This window comes from Ruditapes philippinarum, unplaced genomic scaffold (assembly GCF_026571515.1).
Source record: "Ruditapes philippinarum isolate M1 unplaced genomic scaffold, ASM2657151v2 ctg349_1_1_1_1, whole genome shotgun sequence".
NCBI classification, from domain to species: Eukaryota; Metazoa; Mollusca; class Bivalvia; order Venerida; family Veneridae; genus Ruditapes; species Ruditapes philippinarum.
The window spans coordinates 32,756-48,596 of NW_026861914.1; the positions used below are offsets into that span (position 1 = coordinate 32,756).

At 34.1% G+C, this 15,841-nt stretch overlaps 1 protein-coding gene across 1 annotated transcript in view; it reads left to right on the forward strand.

Moving 5' to 3' along the window:
* Positions 1-15,841, forward strand: part of LOC132717341 (sacsin-like) — a 28,744-nt gene that overhangs the window by 4,327 nt on the left and 8,576 nt on the right. The window contains exons 3-5 of the mRNA XM_060700781.1: positions 1,465-1,578; positions 3,217-3,364; positions 13,933-15,570. Coding sequence (XP_060556764.1) covers positions 1,465-1,578; positions 3,217-3,364; positions 13,933-15,570 — 1,900 coding nt within the window. The remainder of the gene's footprint in view (positions 1-1,464; positions 1,579-3,216; positions 3,365-13,932; positions 15,571-15,841) is intronic.

Genomic DNA, 15,841 nt, shown 5'->3' on the forward strand with positions numbered 1-15,841 from the left:
CTTTCAGAGATAAAAAAAGAAATGTTTTGGGAAAGAACTGTTTGACATTTTTTATTTCAAATTTCTTTCTCCTTGGCATTTTTATGAGGCTTAAATATTTATGTGTTCAAGCACTCCATTGCACATATATTATCACTATACTGTCCCAAGTTTCTTTCCATGATCTCAAATATTAATTTGTAAAACATTGTAAATTAATAATTATAATATGTCGGTCGGGGAAGGGATATTAAAATGGCACTGGTTGGCTTTTTGCATTGTAAGAAACGGTACATTTTGAAGTACATGACATAAAAAACTTCTTATCAGTGTTTTTGTTTAATACGGCGAGGGATATGAATTCAACGAATTTGCTAGTTACTGCTAGCTGCTTAGCATTTCGATTTTCAGTCATATCGCCATGGCCATCCTTTGTTTTAATATGCAGTCTATCCAATGTAATGAAAAAAAATATCTACAAAACAACATTTTTCTTCAAAATTATATGTTAGACCATGTTTTAACATGGAAAAACGCGTTTTTTTGGGTAATTTCAGGTATTTTGATCAGTTTTTGTTAACCCATTACCCGATATACACGCCTTTTAGCGCCTTTTTCACCCCCTTTTGTTGTCTCATATGGTGAAACACTTGTTTTTGTTTGAGAACTTGTTTTTTTTTTGTTTAAAAAAGTGACCATTTTTTCGGCGCCGCCCCCTGTCCAAAACATACATCAGGGAGTTGCCAGAAGGGGGATGTGACCACTTCTATTTGGGGGTTGAAAGGGGCCGGTAGCCCCCCTCTTCGCCAAGAAAATTTTGGACTTGTGAGAGGCTAAAAATGACCCCAGGTCGATCATAAGGTAACGTGTAACCAACGCTGGAAAGCCTTTGACTCACAATCCATTGAGAAGTTGAGCCCTTTGAAATCAATTTTGATGGAAAAACGCAAAATAGTGATTTTTTTTTGGCAATTTTGAGATGTCCCCTCGTTGCCATGGTAACAGGTAATTTACGTTACATGTCCAGTCAACATTTGTGCCAAGTTTGATTAGTATTGAAGCAGTTGTTACATAAATGAATATTAAAGGTCCTGTAACTCAATTTGTTATGGTTTTATATCATGAAAATAATGCTCAAATGAAAATTTATCAGTATTGTAATTTCCAAAAAGCATTATTTGAAAAGATATTACCGAATTTTACATTTCATGTTGATAAAGAGAGGTAATTAGAAATTTATTTTCTATAAAGCCTATGTCAAATGTTTCAATAAGAAATGATTGCATATATTTCAATGATTACATATAATGTGAACAAATATTTGCAGTACATATTTTATATATTCTTCGATGTTTAAAAATTGTTTTAGAAGCATAATTATATACATACATTAAATTGTATATAGAATTTCACTTAAGTGTGGTAACAACCGTAAATACAACAGACAGGATCTTTAAGGATTTTATAGTTGCTGAAACATTTCAGGAGCTTGTCCAAAATGCTGATGATGCCAATGCCACTGTAATGAAAGTGCTCTATGATGGGAGAACTATAAACAGTGAAGAAAAAAATGAAAGCCCATATCGAAAGTTTCTTCGAGTAAGTGCTTTTTATTCTTATTGGTGGTTGGGTGATTCTATTTAGTAATCTTCTTGTAATGTCACGTGCTACTCTTTTCTGGACATTAGAACACGTGTAGATGTTAATTTGAAACTTGCAATATACGAGTAAATGTAATATCTGAAGGATTCCTTGTTTCAAGTTAAATATTTCATTGATGTATTTTGAATTTTTTACTAAATTTTTCCTTCGGTGATAGAAAATACTTCTAAATTACATAACTAACTCTAGAATAAGTAAAGATAGCGATTTAAAACTTAAACTTAAAATTATATAAGTTTGATACTTACGTCAGAAGGTATATTGATACACCACTGCTTAATTTAATGTTAATTATTTGAAGATTGTATCATAGTTTGGGGACCTTTCTGTTGAAAAAGTGTCAGAGTTAAATCGTATACATATACATGCACAGTGCGGTAACTGGAGTGCAGGTATCAGTTACCCGCACTCCAGATCATGCCCGTTGATTGGCTCATTTTTGCTGGGGTTTACATATTGTGACGGCAGAGAAAGGGAAAGCGGCAGAAATATCATATTCAGATACTCGATCATTGGTTACTTTTTCCCGGGGTTTAAAATTGTGACAACAGGAAACGTGTTTTTATGTTTGACTATGATACAAAAGAGAAAGAACACCAAAACACTCGGCAATCTGATTTATACTCGGGGGCTACGCCCCCTCGTACAAATCAGATAGCCTCGTGTTTCGGTGCTCTTTCTATTACTTATTTAGAGCTATCCTACTCACCCGTGCGTCGTTAACCACTGTAGTGCTTTTTATATCACTTTTCTGTAACTGCACCAATTAAGATACTGCTACGAAATTTGGAATACGTTTGGCCTTAAGAAAATATGGCTTTGTCAGTAATTTGTAGACAAAAAAATGACCAGTTTTCTTTTCTGAATTTCTGTTAAGGTTGTTACATGGTCTGACTATTTCAGTTAATAATTCAAAAAGTATTTAAAACTACCAACCGTCATGAAAAAGTTTGGATACAATTTTCATAACATCTGACCGTTTCACTGGCAAAATTCTTTCTAGATACTGCTTCGTTTATATTTGGTGCATATTTATGACCTTTACTGTCGTTTCGGGTTGTCTTATGTTTGTTATTCATTGTTCATTTAACATTAATTTTCTTTCGATAATTTTGAAACCATTAAAGAGGAGGGATAATGAATTCTCATGTGCAAATTTTATAACTCGGTAATGATTCGACGTACTTTTATTTGCAACCCATTTTCAGTTTTAACTCGTAGTGGGCCTCCTTGGAAAAGTAATTTAAGTTGATTTTTTTCATTCAAGGAAGTCTTCCAATTATCTATCTTAAGGAAGGTTGATGTTTTTATAAGCCTGAAATAATGCACTAACGGGCACAAGAGGCCTCCTTTCATTAGAAAATAGACACAACCTCGCTTTCAGACACTTGATTGACACCTAAACTAAATGATGAAATCCTTCAATATTTTCAATTCAACGATAACCATTTGCATTTTAAATTATGCATGTGAAATCAGTGAGCAGAAAATAGATCTTTAGTCTTGGTAGCTCATGCACAGTTTCATAATTGAATTCAACAAGAGTATAGAATTATTGACATATCCTTTTCAAAGGGTCCAGCTTTGGTATTCTTTAATGACGCACAGTTTACCGAGAAGGACTGGAAAGGAATAAAATCTATAAATAAAAGTATGAAAAAAGATGAACCGCTGAAGATTGGACAATTTGGTCTTGGATTCAAGTCTATTTTTCATTTGACAGGTATGTACATTAAAATAAATAAATAAAAACATAATCTTAATGTTTATTATGTTATACATGTATCACGGGGGAGGAAGTGTTACACGAGGGATGGAGTTCTTATGATAACTTGCCAAGGAGTTCTTGTGAAAACTGTTACGGAGTTCGTCGGAAAACTATTGTATATACTGCGAAAACACTCGTCAAAAATGGTAATTTTCATCGTTAAAAAGTAAGTTTTAGGTGCTAAATTAAATTTTAATGATTGAGCTTGCCATACACATTGTTTTATGTGTCAAAAACTAATCCATAGTCCATTTTTCATCGCCTCTAGCTTAAACCTGGAAGTTTTGAGTAAAATTTTCAAATTATTTGCCAATTCGCAAGTATTGACCTGTTTATTTTTAGTCTTAATCCTTGCCATACATAATTACTTAATTATAATGCAAAATTGCAAACATAAAGCCCCGACTAACAAATTTATACCCGATTTTTCAAATGTCCCGGAATTCTTGTGATACCTCAAAATATGTCCTGGAGTTCTTATGATAACTTTTGTTTCTGCCAATGTGTTTCTTGCGCTACATCACGGCACGTTTTAGCGTTTTTTATTATTCAATCAGGGTGTAAATACTTATGAAATATAATACGCTCATCCTTTGCACTAATATGCAAAGGATAAACATGTGATAGGCTATCATCCATAGTAAAGATTGAATCAGCGGCAGTATCATGGCCTAAACCACAAAACAAAAATGTCTCAAAACTTACACGTTGTTCTCAACCATCTTTCTTAAGCAGATAATATATAGTTGTGCATCGCTTATCTAAGGGCTAAGTAATTTGTATTATTTTATACCACAATAAAGAAGTACATGTATAAAACCAGGATAATTTCTTCAAACCTATGTTTCCCAAATTACGACAATATGATAACACCTCAACTACGGTTGGCTGTATAACTACCGATCTCTCGAACAAATTTGCAAGTCCCTCCAAGTTCGAGCGAAATAAGTCTGGCTAAGATATATTTTTGTTATCAATTAAAGCAACATTATTAGCAGAGTTTCCTACACTAAGATTATATAGGGGAAATACCCATCAAACATCGACAGAAAAATATACATGAAGACATCATACTTGAGCGCATTTTATCATGAAAGTCAATGCTCTACATCAATCCTTTTTCCAGTCTACGAAATCTGCGTCAGCAAAAATACCATAAAAAAGAAACGGAGATAATATATCTTAGTAATATCTCTAACCAAAAACACTGAAAACCAACATTATGTATCCTCATTTTTGTGCAAAAAAATGAACGTACTACATTTCATAATGATTTACAACCTTACTGAAAAAACGTGCCGTAAAGAAGAAACACATTGGCAAAAACAAAAGTTATCATAAGAACTTCAGGTAATATTTTGAGGTATCACAAAAACTCCGGGACATTTGAAAAATCGTGTATAAATTTGGTAGTCGGGGTTTATGTTTGCAATTTTGCATTATAAATATGTTATTATGTATGGCAAGGATGAAGACTTGAAATAAACAGGCCAATACTTGCGCATTGGCAAATAATTTGGAAATTTTACTCAAAACTACAAGATTTTAAGCAAGAGGCGATGAAAAATGGACTATGAATAAGTTTTTGACACATAATGCAATGTGTAAGGCAAGCTTAATCATTAAAGATTAATTTAGCACCTAAAACTCACTTATTAAAGATGAAAATTGCTATTTTTGACAAGTGTTTTTGCAGGATATACACTAGTTTTCCGGTGAACTCCGTGACAGTTATCACCAGAACTCCTTGGCAAGTTATCATAAGAACTCCATCCCTCGTGTAACACTTCCTCCCCCGTGTGTATAGTTATGAATGAAACAGGTTTATCTTTTCATAAAGACCATTAAAATTGAAAGACCATGTTCAGTATCTCCCTTGGGTGACCTTTCTTTACAGGTCTTGGATGACATTGTTTACAGGCCTTGGATGATCTTTATATACAGGTTTGACTGACACACTCAACACACTTCAATTTATATCTGGGGCAAATAGAAATTTCCTATGATAAGAATACATAAAGTCTATAGGGGTATATATATATCAAAGAAAGATTTGACAGCAGTATAAATCTTCTTTAGTTAGATCACGAGTAAAGTACAGTTGTCAAGTGTTATTGTTAGAGTGGTTATATAGATAGCATGAATGGTTATGTTATATCCCAGCAATTGAACCGTACATTGCTGAAAAAATAGAGACCTGGGTGAATGACTATGGAGCATATCTTGTGCCGGCTTTTGTTTAGAAACAGTTTTTTTTAACAAATGTTAAACACTGACAAACGTCAGGTGTAAAATCGATAATTTTAAGCAAAATCTTGCAGACATCAAGAGTGAACATGTAATTGTGTAAATAGGGCTGTATTTTAAGAAATACAGTCTTTTCATAAAAGTGAACATTTCTTCCGGCAATTTTCAAGTTTCTAAATAAATAACGATTTAAAATGTAAATTGGGAAATAAATCAGCAGTGAACCAGAGTATGATTTATAATATGTAGCATTCATCCTTCAACTGTTTTACATATTATGTCTCCCAAAAAATTTTGGGAGACATATTGTTTTTGCCTTCGCCGTCTGCCTGTCCGTCCGTACGTCCGTCCGGTTGTCCGTCCTCATTAAGCTTGTCCGGCCTTCACAGGTCAAACTACTTGTTGCATTTCAACCAAACTTTACAAAAATTGATCAATACCATCTATAATTGTGCACATCACCGGCACGTTCCGCTTCGCAACACAAAATGGCCACCAGGCCTCAAATTAGAAAAATCTTGTTCGGCCTTCACAGGTTAAACTACTGGTGGGATTTCAATGAAACTTCACATGAGTGACCATACATAGTTTTGGGAGACATATGTTTTTGTGACAAAAACTCTTCTAGTTTACATTGGTATTCGTGGAAAGCGCAAATAGATAAACTCTGCTTACAACCAAACTCGAAAGAAACAAGTATCGGATTAAGAATGTTCATATTTGGGCAGACATGTTATATCATTCTGATTTGATCTTAAACTTTAATTTATATTGACTGTCAAGTTCAAATTATTGAAATTTGCTTAAATTGTCATAATTTTGTTAATTACTTACATATGAGATTCATACTTGCACAAAAGAACACATATGACAAAACTGTCATGTTGAATTACTCTGATTTCATATAGATCTTTCATTGACATTGACCGTCAAGGTCAAAATATTGGAATTTGCTTAAATTCTGATTACATTGTTATTTAATAACATATCTAATTTATACTTGCACAAAATAACACATATGACAAAACCGACATGATGATTATTCTAATTTGACATTGACCGTCAAAGTAAATTTACTTATTTCCTTTATTCTTATTCAACCTCTAATGTGTTTGACTTTAGGGGAAAAAAAAGAATGTTGAGCATTCCCCCCTCTAGGCAGAAGCTCTTGATTTTTTTTTTAATCACAATCTTTTGTATTTACTATTTACTTTCAATAAACATGTCTGTCTTTGGGTGATTTGGTGCCGCTATCGCTGCCGGACGTTTGTAGATTTTTAACGATTTTCAACGCGTAGTAACACCATGTATAATCATTTACGCCGGAATGTGAAATTAACGCACGATTCGTGCAATAACTTAAGTAACGCAGAATTCTGCAATAAATGGCGGGTACCTGACAGAAGTTTTCCAACGCGGTAAGTAAACTTGCCAATATTTTTTTTTTATTTATTCGAACTTAAGTAAAGAAATAGCCGCATACGGCTGCGAAGACATTACTCTTTATCTCTCATCAAGATTATTTCCACGAAATTGCTTACTTTTCAAGATCATTCGTGGAAATGATGGCTTGACCACCGTTTTGGGAAATATTTTGGCTTTTTGTCGACTCTTATAAGTGCAACAATGCCTATCATACCGTTTTATTTCGATTTTCCGTAGGCAAGTGAAATTAACTCAACTTCTGGTGACATAAAAAAATGAAAATAAGCTGATAAAATGTGATTCAAGTCATTTTTATGAGATAAAGCTGGTGTACGTGAATAGTGTTTCGCGGTAACGCCGGAAAATGTGATTTTTCCCCAGTTTACTTACCTCGTTTGAAATCCTGTCAGGTATCCGCCATTATTGCACAATGCTGCTTACTTATTGCACGAATCGTGCGTTGTATTCATATTCCGGCGTTACTTGAAATACACGGTGAGTAAGGCATAACGGACAAACAAAAAATCAAAGTTCTCAAACTAAATAAAATAAATGGAAATTTGTGGATTCGAATCGTATTGTTATCGGTCCGTAGTGAACTGTCGGTACTATTCAATGGCTAATGAATTTTCCCAAGTTCACGCTTTGTTGATATAGCTTAGGAATACCAAACCCACCAACGGAAAATGTGTTATGAATGAGCAGAGTGATATTTTTGGAGAATTGCATTTGAATAAGTATTTAGTTTTCATAATATTAATATACACTTAATACGGTAATAAAGGGATGGGGACAGAGTTGATTAGTAAATTGATATCAGGTGGTTAGCGTTGACCGTGAGTCCAGTTCAAGACACGCTTGCAGAATTAATGTTAACAATTTTTATTTCATTTACAGTTCTGATATTTTATACAATGCCTATACTTTGGTTATGTAATACATTAACCTTTAAAAGAACTATTTGATATTATAATTTATGTAAAATCATATATCTTCTATCCTAATTTGATGAGAATTCGGCAGGATAATGCATGGACATTACACTTCGGACCAAAAATTTGGACACTTAAATCTTTGGAACATTTCAGACCAGAAATTTGTATTTTTGGACCATGCGTTGGACACTTCTGATCATGCCGCAATAAAATAATTCTGCGCTAAATCTCTCCGGTGACATGCACGGTGCCTCAATGGTGATTTGACACTGGAGGGTAACCAGGGGCACCTGTACCCTATCGTAAACCTAAGTGAAGTGTAATGAGACGCAGGCTTTACATAGAAATCATTTTATTGCGGCATGAGGCAGATCGACAGCTCACCGTAGCAGACATGGTAAAAATCCCACTGATACCTGGCCTGACAGTTATTTGAATCGGTTGCATGCCGGTGAAAATTTTCACACCTTTGGCGCAAAATAATCCTTTGGTTTCAAAGTGGTTTCCGAATGCGACTCGGCAGGTAAACGACCAGGGCCAAGATGGACATCATATGCTGTCTGGGTGGTCTAATAGTGCATAGATGGACACCGTAAAGATAGGGGGAATAAATCAGACCTGAGCAGCAATTCTCCGATTCATAGGTCTACGTTTTTTTCACATATGTGAGGTTTCTTAGCATTTTTAAGTTTCATTTACAATTTTTTTGCACAGCGTCCGTGCTTTGTCTTATGTCCTGTTCTATTTTTATTTGGTGTCCTCCTGGGCTCCTTGCCGATGATCCTGTGTTGCTGGGTGGTCGTGTGGGGGTTGCGTTCATTGAACCCTGCCCTTCCGTTTTGATCTTGCTTTTTCATATATGATTGTTTTCAAAGTTTAATATGCCTTTATCAGGGCTGGGAATCAAAACTGCGTCGTATCCTACAAAATGTAAACAAACGCCGCCATCTTGGAACGAAAAACGTATGTTTTTGTTTATAACTTTTTTTGTTGGAAATGACTGAAAACCAGATATATGTATTAACACGCTACACTATTTTCCGCTTCGTTCGGTATATGTTGCTTGCACAACTATTTTGTAAAACAAAAGTTATAGCGAACTTGCATCTCGAAGCGGGGCAGAATTTTTATGAAAATGTGTGGATACGACGCAGTTCATATTGCTTTATCTATCGTTTTTTCCTTCAAATCAATTATATATTTGTTTCAGAGTTCACCATAAACTTCGAAATATAATTTTGCATCATTTACTGAAATTTCATTAAAAAGAGATGTTTATTATCTTAGAAAATAATGATTTTTACGAAATGATACGACGCAGTTGAAAATAAAATATGATACGACGCAGTTGTATTTTTGGCAGTCTTTTCAATAGGGATAATTTTGGCATAATTTCTATTTTATGGAATAATCACTTGCGCTAGATAAAAAAAACAGATCATTTGCGGTGTATAGCAATGTTCAGATGCTTTTGATTATTTAGAATACATTGTGTCATGTTTAATTTGAAAGTTTACATTGCGGAAGCTACTTTTCAGTTAAACATGAACATGTTACCTAATTGATCATAATATCTGAAATAATTTCTTATATTTTCCTGTATGTTCAATATTATCCCTAATTGTTTTCGCAAAAAATATAGAAATCTATTAACTTGAATTCATGTTGGCTAGCTACGCTCTAAGTTAACTGTGGAAATATAGAAATCTATTAACTTGAATTCATGTTGGCTAGCTACGCTCTAAGTTAACTGTGGTTCTGCATGTTCTGGGTAAAGACTGCTTTTTTGTGGCTTGTTTTCAAACTTTCACTCTACACATTAGCTTTACTAGGGGCGAGGACCTCAGGTGCACAAAGGCATTATTTCAGACAAAATGTTGCACCTGCAGACAACCATCGACATTTTGAAACTAGCTTGATAGGTTTTCCACACGAAATAATAAAAAGAACCTGATGGTTTTCGAATTCATAGCAGTTCAGTTCAAGTGATTTGAATTCAGGAAACATAAACAGCTCGGCCACGGTCGGACACACCTGTCTGATTTGTTTTTTTCAACAAAATTTGTCAACGTCAGCTGTACAAATAAGCAGCTTTTTTATTAACTTCTGGCGTGAAGTTTTAAGATTATGAATATTTGAATTAATTATAAAGAGAATAACATTTAAATTTCTTATTTCGGTATGACTAGCAGAGAAATTTTCAATGTAAACACGGGGTAATCCTCTGTGAAGTCATTTTCTGAAAACCTTTGTTTAAGTTTTCAGGCAATTCATTATCAAATAAAAAATCACACTTTAGTATGAAGGTATGTTAAGATGCCATGTCTTTAGTCTGATGAAAATTCGATGTGATAATCTGACCTAAATTTTCTGTTTAATATTGTGAAAACTTCTTCAATACTGTTGAAAGATCATGTCTGCCTATATCTGTATCACATTTATCGGTGCACAGCGTTAAATACCTTTGCAAAACGGACACCTTCTTTACAAAATAATCTGTAGTTGTATCATATGTAAATTTAAAGTTTTTTAATGGAGAAGAATGATACTTAAGTGCAAATATAGAAAATACATTCCGTAGACCTTTTCTCATCGGCGATAAAGAAATGCAATACGGCAAAATCAGAGGTAAAGTTTCGCGGCGCTGAACTAAACGGAACGCATAACCTACTTGCAAAAATATATTGTAGCTTAACCATTTATAATATAATTTTAAAAATTGAATGTTCATGTTCAAATAATAAAGCTCATCTGTTCTCACCGATTATTAAAAAAATGAATACAATAAAATCGGCACGTAAAAGACATAAGTAATAACGGAATTGACGGAAATTATTGCTATTTACAAGTGACAAAGGTAGGCATGCAATTTGCGCATAGCTCTCTTCCGATAGCAAGAGACCTTTTCAAAATTTGTCATTCTTTCTCTTTTTTTAAAAAAAGAAAGGTCATTCCTGATTAATACTAGTACAGGGTTCAGGAGAGGTTACACTGGAATCAAAAATAGTAATCACTCCCATTTCGAACTCACGGGAACAATTTTAGAAGCATGCTAAGGCAATACTGGAACACGTTGTCATATGGGTGTGCGATCACGTGTTTCAATGTATATTGCATTTGATACAGCTTTTCGGAATTTGTAGATGCTTATGATAGGTACTTAAATGCGACTGAAAAATACAGCCTTAATAGAATTGGGAAAAGAGTCAACTCGGCCCTATACCAACTCGGCACGGGTCAACTCGGCACGGGTCAACTCGGCCCACTTTACAAAAATATATATAACGTATTAACTTTGCTTTGCATGTTGTTAAGGTAAATGAATGATAAGAAATATCTTATTTTTTTATAATATTGTACTTCTGCCGAAATAAAATATATTTAGAAAAAAAATGTTATTTATTTGTCTTGCAGATAAAATTGATATAGATCTAATAAAAATGTGTTTCATTAGATGCATTTTGTTTTTAAAGTCACATTATTATCGCTAGTTTTGGACGATTAAATGTCCTATGTTAAAATTTATTACATCAATTAAAAAGCTGGTAATCTAAGCTTTCTCTCGGTATATATTCTTTGACACTGAAGGTATTTAAATTTACGGTTAAACCTACCACGAGTCAGAAATACAGTGAGATACGCAATCAGCTATCTTTACTCGCAATTCTACTGATAAGAAAAGCCTGTCTGCTGCTAGTTCGGAAACTGTCAATCCGTGTATTATAAATAATTACCATAATTACAATAAATAGTGATAACACACTAAATATTAATAATTGAAAAGTGGGCCGAGTTGACCCGTGCCGAGTTGGAATAGGGCCGAGCTGACTCGGGGGCCGAGTACGTTTTAGGGCCGAGCTGACCCGGATTCATAGAATTGTATTACATTTTCATTTTTATGGAACCAATAAGTGACCTCTGCTTTTGACTTAAGTTGTTAACAAGAAATGTTGTTGGACGTTATTAGCATACCTAGCACATAATTTAAATAGTTTAAAACCAATATGCAGCCTGCAATGAAAATACAACTGCGTCGTATCATATTTTATTTTGAACTGCGTCGTATCATTTCGTAAAAATCATTATTTTCTAAGAAAATAAACATCTCTTTTTAATGAAAATTTAGTAAATGATGCAAAATTATGTTTTGAAGTCTATGGTGAACTCTGAAAACGAGTATATAATTGATTTGAAGGAGAAACGATAGATAAAGCAATATGAACTGCGTCGTATCCACACATTTTCATAAAAATTCTGCCCCGCTTCGAGATGCAAGTTCGCTATAACTTTTGTTTTACAAAATAGTTGTGCAAGCAACATATACCGAACGAAGTGGAAAATAGTGTAGCGTGTTAATACATATATCTGGTTTTCAGTCATTTCCAACAAAAAAAGTTATAAACAAAAACATACGTTTTTCGTTCCAAGATGGCGGCGTTTGTTTACATTTTGTAGGATACGACGCAGTTTTGATTCCCAGCCCTGTTTATAAGAAGTCAAGGGGGAGAAAACAAAACCTTACCCAAAAACAAGAAACTTCAACAATTAGTGCGGCCAAGGGAGACGGGACGAAAATTTTGCAACTTTTGCCCGTGCACCTTTAAGTTAACATTCAATGGTTGCAAACGGACGGAAATTGGGCATTTGCGGTGCGAAGCATTAACCTTTTCAAAATTTCTGCTAAAATTGGAAACTTGTTATCTCTATACAATTGCCCCTCACCGCTGTGGGTTCGAATCCCGACAGGGACTTTGGATTCTTACATGTGAGGAAGCTATCCAGCTAGCTTACGGAACGTCGGTGGTTCTACTCAGGTGCCAATTCGTGCCTGAAATAATGCACGGAAAGGCACCTGAGGTCTTCCTCCATCAGTAAAGCTGGAACGTCGCGATATTACCTATACTGTGTCGATGTGACGTAAAACCCAAAATAAACAAACAAAATCTCTATACAAACAAAAAACGTTTCCCCAAAATACACATAAATGACAAAATAGAAGCATTCTCTAATTTTCTGCATGCATAAAATTTAATCGATTGATTTGCACCCGGGAGTTCCGAATGGCACCGACGAAAAATAAAGTGGGGCGAAAACCTCGGATAACATCGTAGGCATTTCCGTATATGGTACAATAGTCAGCGGAAATAGCGTATTATTTCAATTAACGATTACAATTTGCGTCTACGTTATACGTATACGTTAATAAATATGTTTATTTTACATATTCTACAGTTACGTATTGAAAGCGCTCAAATGAAGAATGAAATTTTGCGATTTTTTAAGTTTATTGATTTGAAGGATTGCTGGCTTATTGTATGTAGTTGTAGTTGTATGTCAAGAATGCGATGTGTATGTAAAAGAAAGTAAACTTTTTGTCCGAAAATAGATCATTTAAAATACTGCTTAAATTTTGGTTTGTATGCAATAACGTTGCTGGCACAAGATAGGCTCCATAAACTCTATGATTATAATGCAAGGAGGACAACCTGTGTTCTTCTGCCACTAAAAACCTGGAATGTCGCCATATGACATTGTAAGTTTTGTTGACTTAAAACAATAACAAGACAAAATAATTAAAAATGGGAAAGTTATGCATATCATTTTGATTTTATTTAATTTTAAATACCATGTTTTATATGCTCAGTATTTATGAATATGAATGGTATTTATGAGTATAAATTAAAACCCATTGACATATTTTAAAAACATTTTAAATCAATTTTAAGGTTTCACATTTAATTTGGATGTAAACCGACTTTCCTTTGAACGATTTTGAAAACAACCGAGAGAAAAACATACACATTTTGATCATAGCTGATCTGATGACATTTAGTTAAGATACAAAAATACTATTATCAAACTTACTTTTATTTGGTATTTGTTTGCTTTTCATAAATCTGAACTTTAATCCATCAGATTATCCATGCATTATCAGTGGCGACAGACTTTTATTTATTGATCCACAAGAGAAGAACGAGAGTCAGATATGTAATACAGTGAAGCTTCGTAAGATAAGGAAAGCAAAGAAACATAACGTTGGGGATTATCTTAATGCATTGGACGGTTTGTTCGGTTTCTCTAAAGAGACATTTGATACGGGATTCAATGAAGGAACCATTTTTTGGTTTCCTCTTCGGCAAGTGCCGTCAAAGCTATCAGATGATATTTACCGTGAAACTCAAGTGAATGAGCTTCTACAATCATTTCTAAATGAAGGCCATAGGAGTTTGTTGTTTTTGAAAACATTATGCAGTATTGAAGTGTTTGTCAACCTGAATGAATTAGATTACGTTCCTAAACCAAAAAAGAGAAGAACAAAATCAAATGAGTCATTATTATCTGATTTAGAAAATATTAACTTCGGAAGAGATGTTCCTGGATACAGAGTACTAATTGACAACAAAGATCATAATCTCGTTGCTACAAGAAAGGTGCATTTGAGAATTATAGAACAATTGGTAAAGACAGTGCCAGTGGAATCAAAATATTGGGTTCATGACGTTGAAATTACAACAGAAAGAAGTTGTAAAACATCAAAGGGAATGACTCTAAAGTCCCATTGGCTTTTGGTGAACTTTCTTAAAGGTGGTGAAATATCAAGTACGACAAATGAACTCATGAACATTGATAACTGCAAAGTATCACATTTAACCGGATTTGCTGCTTTAATCTGCGAGCAAGATACATATTCAAATGCAGATGGTCATCTGTTTTGTTACCAACCGCTTCCGCAAGATCAGGAACATACGACAGGACTACCTGTTCATATTAATGGATTTTTTGCTCTCACTCAAGACCGGAGAAATGTAAGATGGCCAGACAAGGAAGACAAAGCAGTGGTATGCGGGGAAAAGAAAATACAATGGAATCTTGCTTTAACTAAAGAAATAATGCCAGATGGTTATTCCATGCTAATTCAGGAAATGGTTAATCTAAGCAAGGCCCAAAAAAATCCAAACTTCATGGTGAACGCTGTGTATTACACATTACCTGATACTCAGCGCGTTCAAATGCATTGGAAAAGTCTGTCCGATAATGTTTTAGCTAATTGCAAAGATCTTGAGATTGTTTATACCAAAAACAACAATGGAAGATGGATTCGACCCGACGAAGCCATTTTTGTAGAATCTCAAAGTCAAACATGTACACATACAATTGTAAGCCTTCTGCTACGGGAAGGGATCAATATTGCCACTGTACCCGAGTTTGTCCTGACAGCTTTTAAAAAGAGTTGTCCTGGAATAAAATATTTAACTCAACAATTCCTGAAACATCATTTGATGAGAAACCATGGTTACAAAAACTTGAAATTTCACGAGAAAGAGGAAATTCTACATTTTCTTCTGGATGGATCATCGGCAGACAATATTGACCAATTAGAACTTCTTCCTCTAGCTAATGGATCGTTCACACAGTTTTCAAAGAAGAGCAGTGTCTTTCTTGAAAGTAAAGATACGATTGAATTATTTCCTAAATACGGTGGGCAATTTGTATCACCGCAAATCAGCCAAATAACAAAACGACTGCTCCAACATCTTCTAGAAAACCACACAGGTAATGCAAATTTGAGTTGATTCTTATGTAGTCCAAATATTCATGAAACAAACTTAAATTAAGAATTCTCAATATACCTATAATTGAATCAATGAATTCTTACCGTATAAAATAAAAGACGATGTGATATAAAAAGTAGAAAATGTTTAACATTTTTAAAAGTTACTATTTTATTCTTCAAACATTTTTTGTAGACTTTAACGTATAATCTTCTTCTTTTTTGAAGCATGTTTTAGTTTAATAAATGTAGGATGCAAGATTTTTATAAGGC